General features: G+C 41.7%; 2 protein-coding genes across 3 annotated transcripts in view; both read right to left on the bottom strand.

The window, feature by feature from the left end:
- Positions 1-2,537: 2,537 nt before the first annotated feature.
- Positions 2,538-15,591, bottom strand: pggt1b (protein geranylgeranyltransferase type I, beta subunit). The gene is made up of 9 exons (XM_068566626.1): positions 15,461-15,591; positions 14,863-14,981; positions 13,377-13,441; positions 12,412-12,563; positions 11,877-12,009; positions 10,447-10,492; positions 8,574-8,758; positions 7,867-7,975; positions 2,538-6,146 (listed from the first exon to the last, which is right to left on the bottom strand). The coding sequence occupies exons 1-9, from the start codon at positions 15,586-15,588 to the stop codon at positions 5,980-5,982; spliced, it is 1,104 nt and encodes a 367-aa protein (XP_068422727.1). The 5' UTR covers positions 15,589-15,591; the 3' UTR covers positions 2,538-5,979.
- Positions 15,592-15,833: 242 nt separating this feature from the next.
- LOC137805408 (coiled-coil domain-containing protein 112) overlaps positions 15,834-18,558 on the bottom strand; it is a 5,276-nt gene continuing 2,551 nt past the window's right edge. Inside the window, exons 8-15 of one of the 2 annotated variants that reach the window (XM_068605316.1) lie at positions 18,271-18,387; positions 17,969-18,106; positions 17,326-17,441; positions 17,024-17,150; positions 16,662-16,829; positions 16,363-16,461; positions 16,151-16,269; positions 15,834-16,060 (exon numbers count right to left, since the gene is read on the bottom strand). In XM_068605316.1, the coding sequence (XP_068461417.1) occupies positions 16,030-16,060; positions 16,151-16,269; positions 16,363-16,461; positions 16,662-16,829; positions 17,024-17,150; positions 17,326-17,441; positions 17,969-18,106; positions 18,271-18,387 (915 nt within the window). In that variant the 3' untranslated portion in view covers positions 15,834-16,029. The remainder of the gene's footprint in view (positions 16,061-16,150; positions 16,270-16,362; positions 16,462-16,661; positions 16,830-17,023; positions 17,151-17,325; positions 17,442-17,968; positions 18,107-18,270; positions 18,388-18,558) is intronic. The other variant, XM_068605317.1, reaches the window with a different exon arrangement.

Here is an 18,558-nt window from a genome sequence, read left to right as displayed (position 1 = left end):
TTAAATCTGTTGGTGCTGCTGCATTCTGTCAAGTTGGGCATTTACGCATGGCTGCAGCGCGCTCGAGTGTGCACATATTGCTTTATATGGGCCGATTTTTGCGAATTGCGACCCCAAATATGTGACTGCAGCGGGTCTCGCATAACAGCGGTTTGTTTCCTGTCATCGGGCGGATTGATCCCACCTCAAGAGACTCACATCACGCATGAGCCAGGATGCGAGGCGACTGTTGTGCGAGGCCGGATTAAGTTTGTGTTTCAGTTTTTTTTGTTCTTCTTTTTTTTTTCAGGGCAATGCCACTTGTTCCGCGTCACCAGATGGTCGCACGGCTTCACGCAGACATATTCCGCCCCATTGAGCATGTGGAGCGTGGGGACACACGGGCAGACTGCCCTGACGGAGCAAACGCTGCATGACAAAAAAACAACAACTAATAACTCTCTAATGTACTATCTCTGGCAACTGTTTCCAAAAGCACGGATACAATCACGGTTTACTGCAGTGGAGCAACCTGGTTGCATTTTTGTGAACATTTGGGGGAAATCAGAAAACGACCATGATTACGTTTCCTTTTAAGGGATCTCTTCCTGTGTAAAGGTGTTATAACTGGTTGCCTGTGGCTTTATGGCATTTACGAATGCTTTAAACAACATGTATGAGTCATCATTAAGTCTTGGGTTGCCAGGTTGTGTCCTTATGCTGGCAACTCTGTCAGGCTCTACTTTTAGCAGTGCTTTGCGCACAATGACGACATGCTGATGTTTACCATGAGATCCTCACGCGGACACAAGGGGAAAGGTCAGGAGATCATCGTGAACGCCTTTATCACATTTCATGAACAAGCCTGTCCTTGAAAACGACTGAACCATGAGGCAGTGGTGCCTCACTATGAAGCTGCATCATACAGCTCACAGGTCAAGTGCAGCAGCTACAGAAGTGACAGACGCGTCTTTTACGGCCTCTTCAGGAGAGTCTTGAGCCAAAGACGAGAGCAGTGCTCATGAGTCATGTGTGGAGAGGACACTTGATTGCCCCATAAAAAGCCACATAGCTGAGCCAGAGTGCCCTCCGCGGAGATGAATAATCAGTCAACTGTATTGATTGGCGTGTTTTACGGGGCATAATTGATTTTGGTTAAATAACTACAGAGAAGGCAAGCTGTTGCATAAGCGACACGTGTTCAGCCAGGGGCTTGCGGATCATTCAAAATGAGTCATTCCTATCACATGACGGACGCAATGGGTAAAGCAGAGTATTTGCACACAGATCCATACAAGACCATTGTGTCTGCATCAGTTTGTCTCTGCAGCGAAAGTCATCAAAGTTTACCATAAGCAGATTTGAACTTGTTTCCTTCTGCTCAGCGCCTCAGCCTCACCTGTTTGGAGGCAATATAAGGTTACCACCCAGGTGTAAGCTGTCTGTTGAACAGGGGACCGCCACACCCAAACAACAGCTGATGTCAGGGGAGCATCTCTTGAGGGTTGTGATCTGGATTGGGCTGGATGCACAGTGTAAAAAGAGACATTTCAAACCAATAGATTCCCTTTTTGTTTTTACTTTTTGAAGTAATCATAAAATGTGTGATTAATGACCAATTAAATGTTTTATCAACCTTTACATTCAGATTAGAAACAAGTACCACAAGGCCAAATTTGGCTAGATCGAATTACCTCATCAGTGCCAACAGCGAAGTCTGTGACTGAGCTATGCTTCTCCCAAATGGGACTCTGTGTGTGTGTGTGTGTGTGTGTATCCAGAAAAACTCCCCTTCCCCCAATGTCGTTAATTATGTCTGAGTCACTGACCTAGCAAAGAAGTGAAAAACAAATCATCAGACTGCGCTAATTTTAAACTCATCCGTGTAGGAAGATAAATTAAAGGCAATTGAGGCAAATCAGCAAAGAAATCTGACCAGTTGTCACCTCTGAAGTTAAAAATAGAGCAACAACAGTTTGGAGTCATCCAGCCGCAGAGTCTACTGCAAAGGGATATAGATAGAGATAGAGGGATAGAGAGATAGAGAGATAGATAGAGACTGTGTCTGTTATACATAAACTAAACTGTTGTAGGTAATCATACAACAGTTCCCTGAAGGAAAGTAAAAGAACTCCACCTTAGTCTAGTTGCAGAGGAAAGAAAACCTCCACCTAAGCCTGAGAGAAATGCCAAATTAAAGAGATTTTTGTAATTTGTGAAGAGTACAAGTAACAATGTTGATCTCAGATTTTAATTCTTTCCTCAGAATCTCTTTCTCTGAATATCCATCATAGTGAAGGACTTAGGGGCTAAACGTTGATCAAGATCTTATGGGTCAACAGAATAATGGGGATATTCACACTCGCACCCCCTTTAGGGCAAAACGCCAACTTTGCGCACAACATCACAAACTAGTTGGAGATTTATCATGAAATCTTCAGAGGGACATTCATGCTCTCGATGGGAAGACAAAAAAAAAAAAAGCCTTTGACTTCAAGCCTCAATACTAAAATCCAAAATTGAAACCAGAGCAGTTATACAAGTTAGTACGTGTTTTTATTCATCATAAATACAGTATGCACCGCAAAGCTAGATCCAAATCATTGTCCTCCAATTCAAAGCCAAAGTAGTAGAATGCATTCACATAACATTTGCAGATCCAACCTCACTGATTTAGCTGTAAACATTGTTTCATCTTGAGCACTTGCAAAATAGAAGTCACATATTTATATACATTTACATATTTATCTACACCCAATCGCTCTACAAAGCATAGAAAAAATAAACTCCATGACATTTATTGTTACATTATTTATTAATACATTATGTATATTAGTTGCGAGAGCAAGGATTCACGGTTGACTTGTGTGCACGTGTGTGTGTGTGTGTGTGTCCATTTTGGCTGCATCCCAAAAGCCTTTTCACAATCCTCCAAATGCTCCTTTCACTGCAGCCATTTTAGAAAGAGAACGCCTCGGCCCCCTCTTTACATGCTGTGGGACGGAGGGCATTGAGTGCACTATGATGGAGCATAAAAGGAGACATAATAGAACTGCTGAGATGCAGTAAGTGGCAAATCATCCATTGTTGTTGTTTTTTGTCAGATTCTGGTGAAATGACCTCTGCCGCTCAGCTTATGACTGATTGAATAAGTGAACTCTACAGAGATGGGAGGAGGAACATTTGTTTCTACTAGCATTGTAGATGCACCGTTCCTCCGTCGCCTCCAGTAGAAACTCGTAAATCCAGTGCCTGTCTTCTATATTAACAGCCGAGCTAAGCATGCTGGACTTGTAGCAAAATCTGAGCAGGGAAGACGAGAGCATTCAGAAAGCAGCGACCCCAAAAACAATGCTACATGAGGCACATTTCAGAGTTTTGAGATTGTGGGTTTGCCATGATGTGACACGGTGTACACTTCGGATCGAAGCATGCCGAGGGAGGATGTAAAGTTGCGAAAGTCCCTTGAGAAGATGCGTTGGAGACATGGCCATTCCCTCTGTGCAATTTGTGTATCCAAACCCAACAGATTTACAACATATCGTAGCTAAAGTAAAGAAAAAAAGAAAAAAAAGGAGATGGATACCAGAATATTATATGATGAATAATTCAGATGCTATTTTTATTGAGGTTTTATTATAACATTATTTGTGTATCTGAAGTGCAATTCAGCAGGTGCAATGGAAGTCATAGTTTGCCTTTTCCTCCCAAAGAAAAATATTTGATGCTAAGTAACAAAATGTTTGTAAAAAAACAACAAAAAACGGCAAAAGAAAAGTCGGCAAGCGTGACCGCGGCAAAACTCATTGACTTAGGCAAAACAGCAACATCAAACAATACAGCAATAAAAGATACAGTTGGCTAAAAAGCAAAAGAGTTTGCACCAAAATAAGGCTTCACAACATCGGTTTGGGTTCAGAGAGGAGACCGAGCCTCCGACAGTTCACTTTTAATAATAGATGGGTCAAATTATTTATTCATTCACCTCTCCTCATATCTCCTTTCCTCCGTCTGCCAGCTCGGTTTCTAAATCTTCAAAAAAAAAAAAAAGGCAACTTGGCGGGAAAGGAGTCGAGGTGAAGTACAACTTAATTTTAGAGAGCGGTAGGAAAACCCCAAAACGGGCGATACATATTCTCACATCCAGTCAGAACTGGTGCTAAACTTCAGACTCCCGCAGGTAACGCGTTGCAGACCAGCTCCTGCATTTCTGACCTGCTGAGATACCAGCCCCCCCCTCCTCCTCATCATCTCAGGGAGCAGGTGCTGGCTGCGACAGCCGTTGTATAAGTGATGGGCGTGGCTTCAGCAGAGGGCTGGGGGGAACCTGTGAAACTGGAAATGTCCCTTCCTGGGAATCGGAGCTTTCATGTGATGAGAAGGCAAGAGGAGCAGCTAAGAATTGTCACTATATTAGAATCTTATTAGGATTATTTAAAAAATAAATCCTAAGACGTAGCTGTGCTCAAGAGCAAGAAGTCAGGAAGTTCCACTTTGAGATGCAGGTGGCGTTTTAGGACTCAAAGGAATGCGTTGTGTTGGATAACAGTTGTTTCTGTAACCCGACTCTCAGGCACATTCAGCTCATGTGTGTTGTTCTTTGTTTTTGCCCTTCGTCCTTTCTGTTTCTGAAAATAAGATGTCAATTCCCAGCACTGTTCAAAAGAATGCATTTCCCCCAAGTTACAATGCCACCGTCTCATCTATCTCCCATCGAGTCCAGGCAGGCTAGTGCCTTACAGGGAGTCTGCAAGCTGTTCAAGGAGGGCAGCTCGGATCGGTTCAGGGGTCGGAGGATGCTAAAATTAAAAGCTGCTACCTTGTGGGACAGACAGGATTATGCCCTTTCTTTAGGCCCAATCTATTTTTCTGTAAGCCGCTTGAAAAATAAGGACTGTTATTGTTGTTTTTCAACCAGTTTTTGATTGGTTTTCTTCTCTTTCATCATCGATTTGCCTGTTGGGGTGGTTGCTGGCTGCCTTTTCCATGAAGCATATGAATCTATATCTCTTGGGCTCACTAAACAAAGCCTGTGATGGTGAACCTGCAGGGTTCACCTGAAGTGAGGTTCCCTGCCAGGCTGCTATCACCTTCGGGACTGGAGAGCTCGAGGCTTTCAAGAGGTTCAGGAGCAATGGGAGAATGGAGACGAGTAAGGTCAGAGAAGCAAAAAAAAAAATACTGTATCGGGAGAATAGGGCCTTGGGGTGTTTTTTCAGAGGGTTGTTGAATCAAAAAGAAAGACTCAATTTCACCCCCCTAAATTACCATTGGGCTCATACTGGTTTGTAAACAAAAATGAGGAATTCATTCACGATATCTTCGCAATACACACAGACACTTTTCAGCGATGGCAAACGTGCATCTACTTGATTCACGTAAAAATTGCACCAGCCCACTCAAAAAAACGTTCAGCTACTGAAGCCACCAGTTACTGCAGAACCATTTAAAGACACAATCTGGACGACCCTTCAGCCCTCCTTGGGGTCTCAGTGAAAAACGTTTACTTTGTGGACGTTTTCTCATGTCCGTGTGAGCAGTCGGTTCATCCTTGGCTTGGAAGCATGACAGCAGATAGTTTCGTATACTACAACGAGGAGCAGGAAGCCTCCGAAACTGCATCTAACAAATTGAGGCACCTGAGGCATCTCTAGTGACTCAAATTTGACTTTTCTGGCACATAATTTCATCATCATCACAAATCACAATGCACAATGTTATTTACTACAGTCTAATAAGAAAAAGGCAGAAAAAAAGTGTGGCATATATTGCTTAACACAAAAGTCACTGTAGATGGACTTGAAATGAACTCCCCAAAAGTTACTACTGTGTAGCTAGGGACATGGAACCTTCCGGATTCCTGTAATTAGGAGGCTTTTAGATGGGTGGCCGGATGTCTTTAAGACACACAGTAAAAGTCCAGTTGCCTTTGAGTGACTACTGTTAGATGTTCCCGATTACTGAACCTGTTCAGAAACAGAGCAGTGGATCTTTCTGCTGTCAGTGCTGTTGGCTACAGCTGCCAGTGCCGCCCCTCCATGTCTGCTGCAGCTGCTGGACGTGCTGAAAGGCTCTCTGGGTGATGTTAAGAGCTGGGTGGACCTTCCTCAAACCGGGCTCTCCGATCAGAGACAAACCACACAGCCCTAAGTAGGCATGGAGAGGGTCTGGTGGAAAGGAGAACAGAGGAAGAGGGTGAGAGCCAAAGAAATGGGGAGCATAGTGAGGGATGAGAGAAAGGAGGGGAACAGAGGGAAACTAGGTCAGAGATGGTAACATGCATCACAGCAGAAGCACCTGCATGTGACAAATCTAACAACGCAATCAGAGCCGAGAAGACGGTCGTGTTGGTCACCTCACTCTTCATTACCGATACTGAATCAATAAAAGATAACCGGATTCCCCATTCAAAGCTACATTCTGCTGAAGCATTGTTTTTGTTTGTACTGCTCCTTTAAGACGACATAAATAATGCATAAAGGTTGGCCCCATGGCCCTTTACCTCCTCTGGGACCAGGGTAAAAGCTGCACCAGCCAGTTAATGGACCGGTAATTGAATTTTAATTAAGTGACAGATGATTGGACACAGACATCAGAATCAATCAAAGCAACATTAGCAGCATCAACCAGAATTCACAGGGACTCAAACTCAAGGTTGTATGGAAGAAGAAGAATGTCTGGATTCGTATACAGTGAAAATGATAGGGATTTTTTTTTTCCATGACGTCTTTTTGCAGTTTTGTCAAACAATGCTGTGCTTTTCAGAAGACAGAGATTGCTTCAACTAAACCGGAGCAGGTTGCTGCATCTCATTTCCACACAGATTCCTGTTAAACCAATCAATTCATGACTCTTTCAAGAGCAATGGCAGCAGCAAATTCTTATTGTGTTTTGATGTGTGCGCCACCTCTTGGGAAATGAAAATAGCTGTGGATGTATGTCGCTACATAATACCAACTCTTCCTCACGTGAAACGAATGATGAGAATGACGAAGCAGTTTGCTATATAAGGTCCGGACCAGCTCAACAAATACACAGCACCTTGGTTTGTGCTTCGTTACTGTTACCTTCCTGTCGCCCAACAGCAGATCCTGTAAATCAGTAGCTGTGCATGATAACTGCACTCTTCTAAGTACATGCAAGTCCAATGCCATCTGTACCCATGCTGTTCCCTAAAATTCTCTTTTGTTCAGTAACATTTACGAGGCTTTGTCAATACAGCCTGTTTTGTCTCATTGTTTCTTTCCTGCCTTGTTCCTGTAACGTGAGGAGCTCGATCTCCTCAGTCCTCGGGCTATGTATGAACAATCGCCTCATCAATTACACATCACAAAGACGAGTAAGAACACACGCACACACATGCATGTATGCGCACCATTTAAGTTTAGAATTACGAGAGCTTTTCCACTGATCTCAAGTAAAACTGCCAACCACAACTCCACAATGACCTCTCTGCACCTGTGGAGGGCAGGGCACAAACTATTCAGTCCACAGAGGAAGAAAGAAAAAAAATACCAAATTGGAACCGCTTAGTCCCATTATCATATTGTTCTCAACGAGAGATCTTTTAAGCGACTGAGAAATAAAACAGCAACACTATGTTGGACAGCAACCTCTCTATTTGCGTTTCCACCACACAAACATTAAACATGGCATTCACCCCCACGACCCAGTCTACTCCTGTTGCCTTTGAAGAAGTATAAAAGGTAACTGGGATTTTGTGTCACTCTCATTTTGACAAAGAGATCCCAGAAATGAAAAAAAAAACAGCAACAGTGACAAAAGAACCTAAACAACCATAACAGTATTATGTCATCGGTTTTCCTCTCCATCTGTTGACTGAAAGATGTCACCATAAAAGCAACCGGAGAAAGTCAGTACATTTACCTGGATGGCTGTCCGGCCACTTGGCAAATCCTCCCACCAACCGATCCTGCGTGGACAGAATGAAGCTCCTGTTCTTGTCAAAGTTTGTATACTGGAAAACATCTAAGAGCTGCGAAAGGAGGGAGATGTGAGATGTGTTGGTTATTTTCAACTGGCTGTTTCTGCAGTTTAAAATACACTTTTACTTCCAAAGGATGCATGTTGTGTTTAGAGATGAGATAATGCTTGTTTCATTACTTTGTATTCACTCCATCTATTCAGATACTAGTGAAAACAGCACCGAGCCTTAATGTTGATCAAACAGCACTTTTGCCACAAAAAAATCTTTGGTTGAAGCATTTGTTCCCTCTGGCACAGTTTTGACCCAGAAATTCAGTTTTTCTGCAATGTGTTTGCTTGTGCGTGTGGCTTACTCCTAGCGTTGCATTAAGGCTCACAGGTTTCTTGACCATGTACCTCTGGCATAGTCATGACTTAAAGGTTGACCGGTTTGCTCACAACTTATTTTTGGGTTGTGTGCGTGTGTATGTGATTAACCCAGTTGCTTCGACAGTGTGACTTTACACAGTGTCCCTATGATATTCACTGCATACAACTTCGCTCTTATGAGAATATGGTGAAAAAGATCTGAAGTAAAATACACTAAACATGTTAATGCAGACAGGAGTATGAATGAGAATATGTGTCTGTTCCACCAGTCTTTATACCTCTAGCGTGGCTCCCACCCAAAACGAGTAGCATGTGTCTACAGGTTTGTTGGGGCGACCGTGGAAGCCGCTCTGCTGCCTCATGATACACCAGCGCCGGATCCTGTCCAGCTCCCGCTGACTCAGCGCCTCCTCCAGTCGTCCCATTAGACACAGGGAGGCTATGGCGCAGTACGTCCAGCCACCTGGACAGACAGACAGACAGACAGATAGATGCATGACACGCATACTCAATTCATTACACACTTGAATCCAAGTAATTGAGACAACTGACTTAACAATCCATTCAATTAAAAAAAAACAGTTCCTGGCATGTTTTTTGACAGACAAATGGGTGATTACAGGGCGCTGCAGTAAGCACAGAGGATGCGTCTGTGTGTGGGCTATTTTACTGCGATTTAATTGCATGCAGTTACTTTCACTTAACACCTTATTCCTGGAAGTTATCACAATGTGGAGCTAACTTCTGTTTTGTATGAATATAAAGTGATGTGTGCTCATGAGGACAACGGCTAGTATGGCTGCTTGTTTATACTTTTATGCACAAAATGGAACAATAGCGACAAACACGAGTGTGTTCATCGATTGGTGTATGTGGTATATCAGTACACACATCAGCCACAAGCAGTAGCAGCTGTCCATCACTTTCTACAACCCTATTGTCACATGTCTTTCATTATCATCAAGCCTTTAGCGTCACCACCAGCAGGCTGACTTTCTGTGTTTGTTTGTGTGCTCATCTGTGATGGGAGAGAAACACAGGAAAGACAAATTAACGTTTGAGTCGGGGGTTAAAACCTGTCGACGTGCAACACTCGCCTCTCATCAAACGTGTCCCTATCTGCTTGATGTACGGGAAGACGGTTAGGAGGGCATAAACCTGAATTAATCAACCGCGGGGAATCCAAACAGGTTCATTTTAACAGTGGGTTTAAGATAACTATTCTCACTGTAAGCGTTTTCTTTGGAAAACAAGAGTGCCATAGCCTAAAGATGAAGAAAATGCTGGCAATGGAGAAGAAACAGTGAGATAAAAGCCAACCACGCTGAATACACACACACACATGGAAAAACTACATTTATTACCCTGGCACATAACTCCTGTAATACCATGTCTCACATATTGAACTACACAGTAGCCTGAAAAACAATCATCTACAAAGGAGATTGCGAAGATTTTAAGCACACAGTGCGGGAAGTCTTGGTGCTGAACAAACAAACACTTCAAGGATGGATGGGTAATGGGCATCTACAGTATATCTCTACTGATGTGTAATCAACCCTCAGACAGAGAGTTGGCTGGTTTGCAGAAGAAAGCCGAGTCTCAATGGAAACTGTAATCATAGAAGTTTAATTTATCACAAGGAGGTAAATTACCCAGATGCACGAGGATCAGCCACAGTTTTATTTAGCTGTGGATATAGTTTATGAACTCTGGATGGATATGCTCCAAGCGGTGCTCTTTAATGTGTGTGTGTGTGTGTGTGTGTGTGTGTGTGTGTGTGTGTGTGTGTGTGTGTGTGTGTGTGTATGTATAGAATGAAGGCTTTTGTGTTCGAATAATAAGGTTTAATTTGAGTGTGTGGGGGTGGGGGGATTAAGGAGGACAATGTATTCTACAGAGATAGATTTTAATGGCTAATCCTTTAAACCAGTTACTCCCATCAGCCACTTTCATGCCCTCTACTACTACGTCGCCAAACACACCCACAAACCTTTTGCTTTAAAATTAACTTTGACGCTTTCGGTTTAAACCTGGGCAGCTAAATACACATAAACCCTCCCGTCCGACCTGACGAGATCACCTACAGATGTGCTTTTAGGTTTCAAACTGACATTGTAAGTAGAAGCATTACATGATGATCGTACTCACCATGTGACTCCCGCCCGGCTCCCTGGCCAAACCCACTGTCGTATGACTGTGTAGAGGAAAATGAAGAGCCATTCAATTATAAGCAATATTTCATTAGTCATGAAAGGCTCATGTGAGCCTGGCACAAGATGAACTGCCATGTGTTGATTTACAATAAATCTTTTAAATACAGATTAAAAATGAATTTGATATAACATTTAAATGTATTTAAAGATGTTCCCACAAACAAAAGCCGACATGCCTTCTCAGCTGCTTAAACCGGCTTTGTAGACAGCAGAGCAGCTCAAATGTCAAGCGTCAGTCTTAACATAAAAAGGAGTTACTCAGTTCTTCAGTTTTTCATTTGACTCAAAATGTTTAAATGCTGCGCAAGAAGTGGTAATAGACTCAGATGGCTTTATTACTTTTATTTCAGTCCAAACCAACAGAGCAGCTGATAACAAGCCAGCTCCATGAACTTGTTTTTGGACTCCCCACTTGTATTACCTTAAAAAGGACTGAAGTTGAACACTTGCTTAAAAACAACATTATGTTCTCGGAAAAGTTTCAAGGCAATTTTTTGATGAAACAACTGACGATCCTCAGCAGTGGTAACCACTAAAATACACAAGTTTAACAACAGATGGCAGTCACTTGGAAAACAAACGAGGTCAAGTCCTTGTCTGACTAGTCTGAACAATAAGGTTGGTAAACGGACACCTGGCGCCATCCAGATGGAAGTGAAACTTCCGTGTGGCTTATCAACCATTCAAGGGATTTTCAACACAAAACCAGCTATCATCTGATGGGGGCTTCTGTATACTTACAGTCACCGACAACTAACTTGCACTGACAGACATCTTGGAATTTACCCTCTAGCACATAGAAAGCGGATGAATATATATTTTCTGAAATGAATCACAGTTATCTGTTAACTAATTAACAGAGCGTTCACTCCCTCTCTCTCAAGTCTGTGTGAGAAAGACACAAAAAGGCGGACACACCCAGCCAACAAAAAAAGACTGTATGTCTGTGAATGTCTTTAACCCTAAAACAAGCTGAAGTTCAGAGGCGAATGGGAACACCTCTGTCCTGTGTCGACGGGCACGAACACAATATCTCGCACAGACCGCAGTGATGCGTCAAAACCACGCCTGATAGAAAAACTAACACTAAATGGAAGGGTTGAGTTACACATCAGTCAATCTGACAAAAATAGCACTCTATAGAGACATCAAAAAATTGAAACATGTTGCTCCCTGTAAGGTGAAGAAAGAAAGAAAGAAAGAAAGAAAGAAAGAAAAACTCTGGCATAGCTTTGAAAACATGATTATCACCATTCAAGTGGAGAGGCACCACCTTTGAATGGTGCAGAACAGAAGTTGCACCGAAAACTGGACATTCTCCCCACAGTTTAGTGCCTCATCCTACGTTTTCAAACATCTACTCACCAAACTTCCTCTGATGTAATCAATGGCCTTTTGGACGTCCATGCCTGACCAGTCATCCAGGATGTAACAGATACTGGCTGCGCAGTATATAAACCGTATGTCATTTTCACTTCCTTCTGGCACTGCGTAGAAACTGGAAACAAGAAGACATGGCGCGACACGAAGACAGGAGGGTTACACAAACAGTTGAAAATAAATGAAATGTCTACGTTCAGAATTTGCAGCATTTAAGTCATTAAGTCATTACATAAATAAGCCTGACAGCTGAAAATGCTGAAGGGTTAACTCAGATATACTTTTGTCTGAAGATAGTGTTATCTGCCAGACAAGTTATACGAGGTGTGTGTGCATGTGCGTGTGAGAACAAAACCATTACTGTTGTAGGACCAAATGAGAGTTCATGTCAGTCCACATTAGATCTGCAAATATTCACATGGCCTCAGGTATGTTTGAGTCAGAGTGAAAGTGCCGGCGTGAATCAGAGTGTAAAATGTGCAAACTTGTGTTGTGTGAGTGAGTATGCGTCGACACTGACCTGCCGTCATCCAGCTGCAGAGCCCGGAGACCAGCAAGACAGGCTTGTTTGTTGACCCGGCTCAGGTCGTCTCCGAGTATTAGCAGCGAGCAAAGCCCAGTGTAAGTCATAGCTACATGGCCACTGTCGTATGGATGGAGCACACCGGGACCCTGAAGAAAATATCAAAATTTATTATTTTTCATACAACTGGCACAGAAAAGTAAAGAAAAAAAAGAAATCAAGAGAAAGGGAAGCAGTTAAGAAAAAACATGAAAATTGACATTTTTTTGCTATCTACTGACAGCTCAGACCTATTGGGGGAAATAACTTGGAAATGCCATGACATCCATAACTATGTCTGCATAGGGTCAGATATGTAATGCCAAATGTGACGAACACAGTGTTAACACAATGACTTGTAATAACACAGCTGCTGAGATGATGCAAATAAAACTGGAATTTGACCCGGACCCCTGATGTAAAATAATGGATTCGTAAAATAATGACTATGCGTTTAATACCCAAGATTTTAAATAGTTTTCTCTTATTTAGAAGATTGTTTTAAACTACCTTATGTAAAAGGTGGTGTTGTGATATCTGTAAAAACCTTGTTGATATTCAAGTCTTTTATAGTGTTTCGGATGGACGGTTGGTGAGGCTGTGGGTCTCGATCTGTGGCAATACCCCCAATTGAGAGACATATTCTGAACACTGCGTACAAGGAATGCTCCAAAAATCAAAAATATTGGAACTTCATACATCTCTTCACTAGGAATAAGGCCCAATATAAAATACGTAACATGCAATAAATTCAGAATACTGTCATCTTTGGAATAATAGTGGAAAGTTAGTGTCTATATAAACATAGTCAATAAGAAAATGAATAGTGTAGGTTTACATAAAATACATTTTTAGAATATTAAAGGAAGGAGCACTTTACGCACAAGACACAATGTAACAAACAGTGTGGGGTAAGGCAGTACCTTTGTGCTATAGGGAATTCCAATATGTGACGATCCGCGGAAACCACAACGACTAAGGTTAGCTTCTGGAAGAGAATAAGAGGAGAAGAGAAGGTAGAGATGATTACGTGGTGGTAGACATCAAAAGAAACTGGAACACAAAAGCCTTACTCTGTTTAACTCACACAAACGTCTCAATCTGTCCATATCGACCTTTCAGAAGGTGCACTGCTGCCATCTAGAGGCCATGGGAGAAATATTGAATACAGCAGAACCTAATAAATAAAATATCAAACTACAAAATACTAATCTGTTACTACATATGTCAAACCAAGTACTCCAAGAACCATTTATTAAAATGTGTAACCCATCATAATTACTATTTCTGGCTGAAACGGTTCCAATACACGGATCGTGTTGCACTACATGTTAAGAAGTACCATGATCACTTATTCATGAATTTGTAAATTTCAAATTGGTATATTAAAGCCAGAAAATGTCTAGAACATATACTAATGTTGAAAAAACAAATTCGCAAACCAAATTTGGAAAATTGTACTTAGAACATCTGGGACAGAAATTACCCATTAGGAAGTCTCAAGTGCCCCCTGAGCTTTATATTCACCTAGTGACAGAAAAAAGCCAGACACCAAACATATGGCAGCAGCAAAAATTAGACCAATCAAACACGGCATACTTTCTCCTGCCATCTTGAATAATAAACTAACTGGGCATTAAAGCAGATGGCACAAAGTTGCTTGTTAGAGACGGAAAAAAAAATCATTAAATATTAAAAAGACCAACTTTCCCTGATAAACAAAAGTATGGGTGGAACAGGTGATGAAGACCTGGGGAGGCCAATATCTGTTTCAAACTGCAAAAAGTATGAAATATTTTACAGAATTAGAGGTTTGACTACCACTCTGAGATTGTCCTCCCTCCCAAAGGAAACCCTGAGATACACACACATTTTGTGACATTAATAGAACAAGTTTCTTTTTTTATTTTAGACATGAACCTGTTAAAAGAGGTGTTTTTCTTAATGTGCACATTCACACACCACAACCAAAGAGCGTGAATTTAGAAGCAATGTGTGCAGTAGTGTCTGCTCAACAATAATAAGCATCGGTCCAGTACCTTTTCTAAGAGCCTTAAAATCTTAGAATCCATTCCTTAAGGAATGTTCTTCTATTTTCTGTCTGTCTTCATGAAAAGCTGGGAATGTCATGTCAATAGCGTTTAATGATTTGTCTAATAAGGCTCTCATGAAGTCCTTCTTAAAGCTGTCTTTTCCTTCTTGAATCCTGTGTGTCAGAGGAGTTAACTCTTTATTCAACCACCTCATTATCTTGTCGACGACAGTTGGTTGGACAACCTTTACTGCTCTATGTGAATCACTGTTATCTTTTTAGGAATGTATTTTTTTTCTTCTTTCTTTTATTTATTTTTTTTTAAACTCAGCATATTAACAGTGAGGTGTAATAAAGTGAGGAGCTCTGAGACTTACGGTCCTCTGTGGGGAGAACCTGTAGAGAGTAGATCCACTCAATCATGGTGTTCCTGTCGATCACATCCAGAGCGTCCAGCATATCGAGACCCGACAGGGCGAAAAATATGATCGTTAACCTGGACAGAAAGCAGACAGCAATCTTATTCTCATTTAATATTGATGGACAGAAGGCACCACATGTTCAAGCTACAACTATCTTTAAACAAATAAATAGTCCAGTAGGCAACTCCAGCCGTCAGCTTTTACTGGAGATATTTGTTAAGGTTAGAAATGAAGAACCTGATCAACTTATACATTAGCTAGCTACATTTTGCCTGACAAAATGAGGCATATTCCGACGAAAAACACCCTGTAACGCTTCATAAGCAGGTATACAAGATGTCGTGGACCGCTGCACCGTTAGTTCCCTCTTTCAGGAACGTTACAGCCGATCTGTCATAACTTCACTGCCATTGCTGACGTTAGCAAACCCGCTCTGCTAAACAGCACTAGCCTCCATTCAAAACGGTTGAGCGACAGCTAGCTTGCATGCTAGTCAAGTTCTTCAACAACATAGCTCAACTAAAGCAACATTTTTCATTCCTAGTAAATGTACCTGGTGGTTTCCAGCGAGGCGTATCTCTCAGGTAACACCTGTAGTGTTCTCTGGAAGAACCGTACATGTCTATCTCCTAAAAAGTCTATTTGCTCAAATTCTTCAAACTGGCTCTTCTCTTCCGCCATCTTTGCATCCGCACCTATGAGGAATCTTTTCCGGTACGTTTGTTTTTCAAAGTAAAAGCGTATACTACAAAGCAATGTATAGAAAGGACAGTTTTTTTTTGTATCTATAGAAGACACAACAAGTACACGTTATGAAGAATAACTCGTTGGAGATTGTTTTTGCAAATAAATAAACACTATTACCAGTGAACTATTAGCATCAGTAACTATTTATTGTAGAGGAAAATTAGACCACCAGAGATAAGAAATGTTGATGATAATAAAAAAAAGATTTTATTTTAAATAACAAGTTTTGTAAAATGTAAGTTAATATAATTCATAGCAGCACATAGTAAATTCAAAGAAAAGGCACAATCTGGGGTTGTAGTCTCGTTACGTAAATGTTCATTAAAAAAAAAAAAGGAAACTGAATTCTGTTTGGTTGACTTCCATTACTGCTCATCACAGGTCTTGTCTCCAAGTTGGAACAGCTCTGCAAAAAGATGACAGAACATTTATTTCAGTGATTTAACGCCCACCTATTATTATCCAAAGCATCACACAAAAGCAGGGGCAATCCAACCTGTGAAACATCTCCAGCACAGGCCCTCCTCCTGAAGATCCGATGTGTTTCATTCGCTCCTCCCATCCCTTAGTGGGACGGGTAAGCCTGGAGGGGTCTCTGCTGACGTGAAAATCCACCTGAATGAGGAACAATCATTAACCTTGACCTAAACCCACAACCCTATTTATTCACGATCTTTTAAATGGATTTGTTCACTGCAAAACCCTTACCTTCTCCTTCAACTTAGCAGTGATCCTCCTCTGTCTTTCCTCTTCCTCTTTCACCCTCAGCTGTTTTTCCTGAAGCTTTGCCTCCACCTTGCGAAGATCCTGCAGAAAAGCCGACCCAAGCGTTGTATTTTACACAGTGATGTGACTTCTCTTCTAACACTAGCCTTAGTATTTATTCCCACGTTGGAAAATATGGAGAGAAAAAAATTGCTCTCATCCCTTAAATACTTTCCAACAAAAACTGTGCTCCAGAAACAACTGGTGATTCTTAATGTCTCTGTGATTCTCCGACTTCATACCCTTTCATTAAAGCGTTTGATGACCTTTGTGGCCTCCCTTCTCCTCTCGTCCCGCTCCCTCTGAGCCTCCTCTTTCTCCCTCCTTTGGTGTTCTTCCTCCTCTTCTCTCTTTAGTCGTAGCTGCTCCTCAATCGTAAGCTTCACTTCTAGCTGCCGGCGACGCTCTTCCTGAAAAACCCAAATAAAAAGAAAAAAGAAAAGTGCACCAACCATATTGACCACAACATATGTGTAGCATTTTTCAACAGTAAATACATTCAGAGACACACAGATGAGTGCCTATCAATACAGAACTACATCCATTGAACAAATTCATTTCTACACACACGTACACATACACACACACATACACGCACACACACCATTGCCCGTCTCCTTTGTTGTATCTCCTCAGCTAGCTTTTGCTCCTCCTCCTGCTCCATATTCCTTCTCTTATCTTCCTTCCATTTCTCCAGTTGTCGCACTGCCTCCCTCCTCTCCTCCTCAGTCCTTAAACAGAAGAGGATAAAACACAATTAAACAGACACAACACCGGAGTGACAAACTTTTTTTTTAAAGGCCATTATTTAAGCTGACCACTTGGGGGTGTATTTCATAAATCAAAATCTGCTCCCCCTCTTCTTTATGTTATATTTTATTCTATTCTGCTCTACTTCTGACTCACCTGTGTTGGTGGCTCTTGGCCTCCTTCACTCTCCTTCCTGCCTCCTCTGCCTCTTCCTGACTCTGTATTCTGGTCTGGCGTTCCCGAATCTTGCTGGCTTTCCACCGCTGTATAGCCTTGGGTACGATACGAAGTACAAGATATTTAAAAGACAGTACCACAGCTACCAAACTGAGTTCCGGCTGTACACATATATAAGTCACTACCATGTATTTATCCAGTTGAGGTTTGCTTTCCTTTTGAATTCGGACAAGTTTAATCTCTTCAATCGCATTCTTCATTACTAAATGTTAGAGGAATGATCATTTGTTTATTAACAGCGCTATTTAAACAGACTTTGCAATGTATTTATTGATCAAATAGAAATAAAAAAGAGCCAGTGACTCAACCAATAATGAAAAGAATACTGAAAACTGATTGTGGCCAAACACCTATGGGGCGATTTAAATGTGTTTAGTCAAATATAATGTTTACATGGAGAAAACACCTCACAGAACTTCATCAGAAAACTACAGTTAGTATGTTGAATGGAAAAAAAAGCACTTCAAGAGATGTTGCTCGTGAAGTCTGGGACAGTTGCAGAAAGAATCCGAGACAGTCAATGGACACTGAAGTAAAAAGTTAACTTCCCGCCATGTTCTACCTCTCTCTTTTTGTCCTGGAGGTAGATCAGCTCCCGATGCCAGTCCTCGTGTCGCTCGATCGCCTCCAGAGTTTTACCGGGCAAGTACAGCTTGGCCTCTTTCCTGTAAGCTGGTTGCCCATTGTGCTTTGTCCAAACCTGTCAATCAAACAGCTTAAGAGTCAGACAGACAGGGATCTTAAGGTGATCGACCTTTGGCTTGGCAAGTTCGTTTAAGTATAGTGGTGTTGGTTGTGCGTAATGATCCGCAACTAGGAGGGGAGACTTTTCATCACAGCGCTATGTTACAGAGACAGTCTTACTTTAAGGAAGGCTTGGTGGTCATATTGGTCCCAGCCACCACAAGCGCCTCCTGTCTTCAGCAGGAAAGACTCCAGTGCGCTGACCTCTGCAGGGAGGTCTCTGTCTGGAGCTTTGGTCTAGTCAGAAAAAAATAGATAAAATCATGCTTTAAAGCGGTAACGTTTTGTGATGTGTATTTAACACGTTCTCAAAATTCAACACACAAAAGCCCTCCCCTTTTCATTATATAAATGATGACAACAGAGGAAATACAGGAAAAATGGGGAATAGGAAAAGGAGAAACAGAC

The sequence above is a fragment of the Clinocottus analis genome, unplaced genomic scaffold (assembly GCF_023055335.1).
Source record: "Clinocottus analis isolate CAN_PGR_092001 unplaced genomic scaffold, fCliAna1.0.p SCAF_7, whole genome shotgun sequence".
NCBI lineage: Eukaryota > Metazoa > Chordata > Actinopteri > Perciformes > Cottidae > Clinocottus > Clinocottus analis.
This window is presented reverse-complemented; position numbering and strand designations above follow the sequence as displayed.

Bases quoted from the DNA above. Each gene is read 5' to 3' on its own strand.
- pggt1b (XM_068566626.1), bottom strand. From the start codon at position 15,588: ATGGCGGAAGAGAAGAGCCAGTTTGAAGAATTTGAGCAAATAGACTTT. The intron at 12,010-12,411 runs GTCAGTGTCGAC...TCTTGTTTCCAG, and splicing joins CTGCAGCTGGATGACGGCAG to TTTCTACGCAGTGCCAGAAG. The intron at 8,759-10,446 runs GTGAGTACGATC...CTGTCTGTCCAG, and splicing joins AGCCGGGCGGGAGTCACATG to GTGGCTGGACGTACTGCGCC.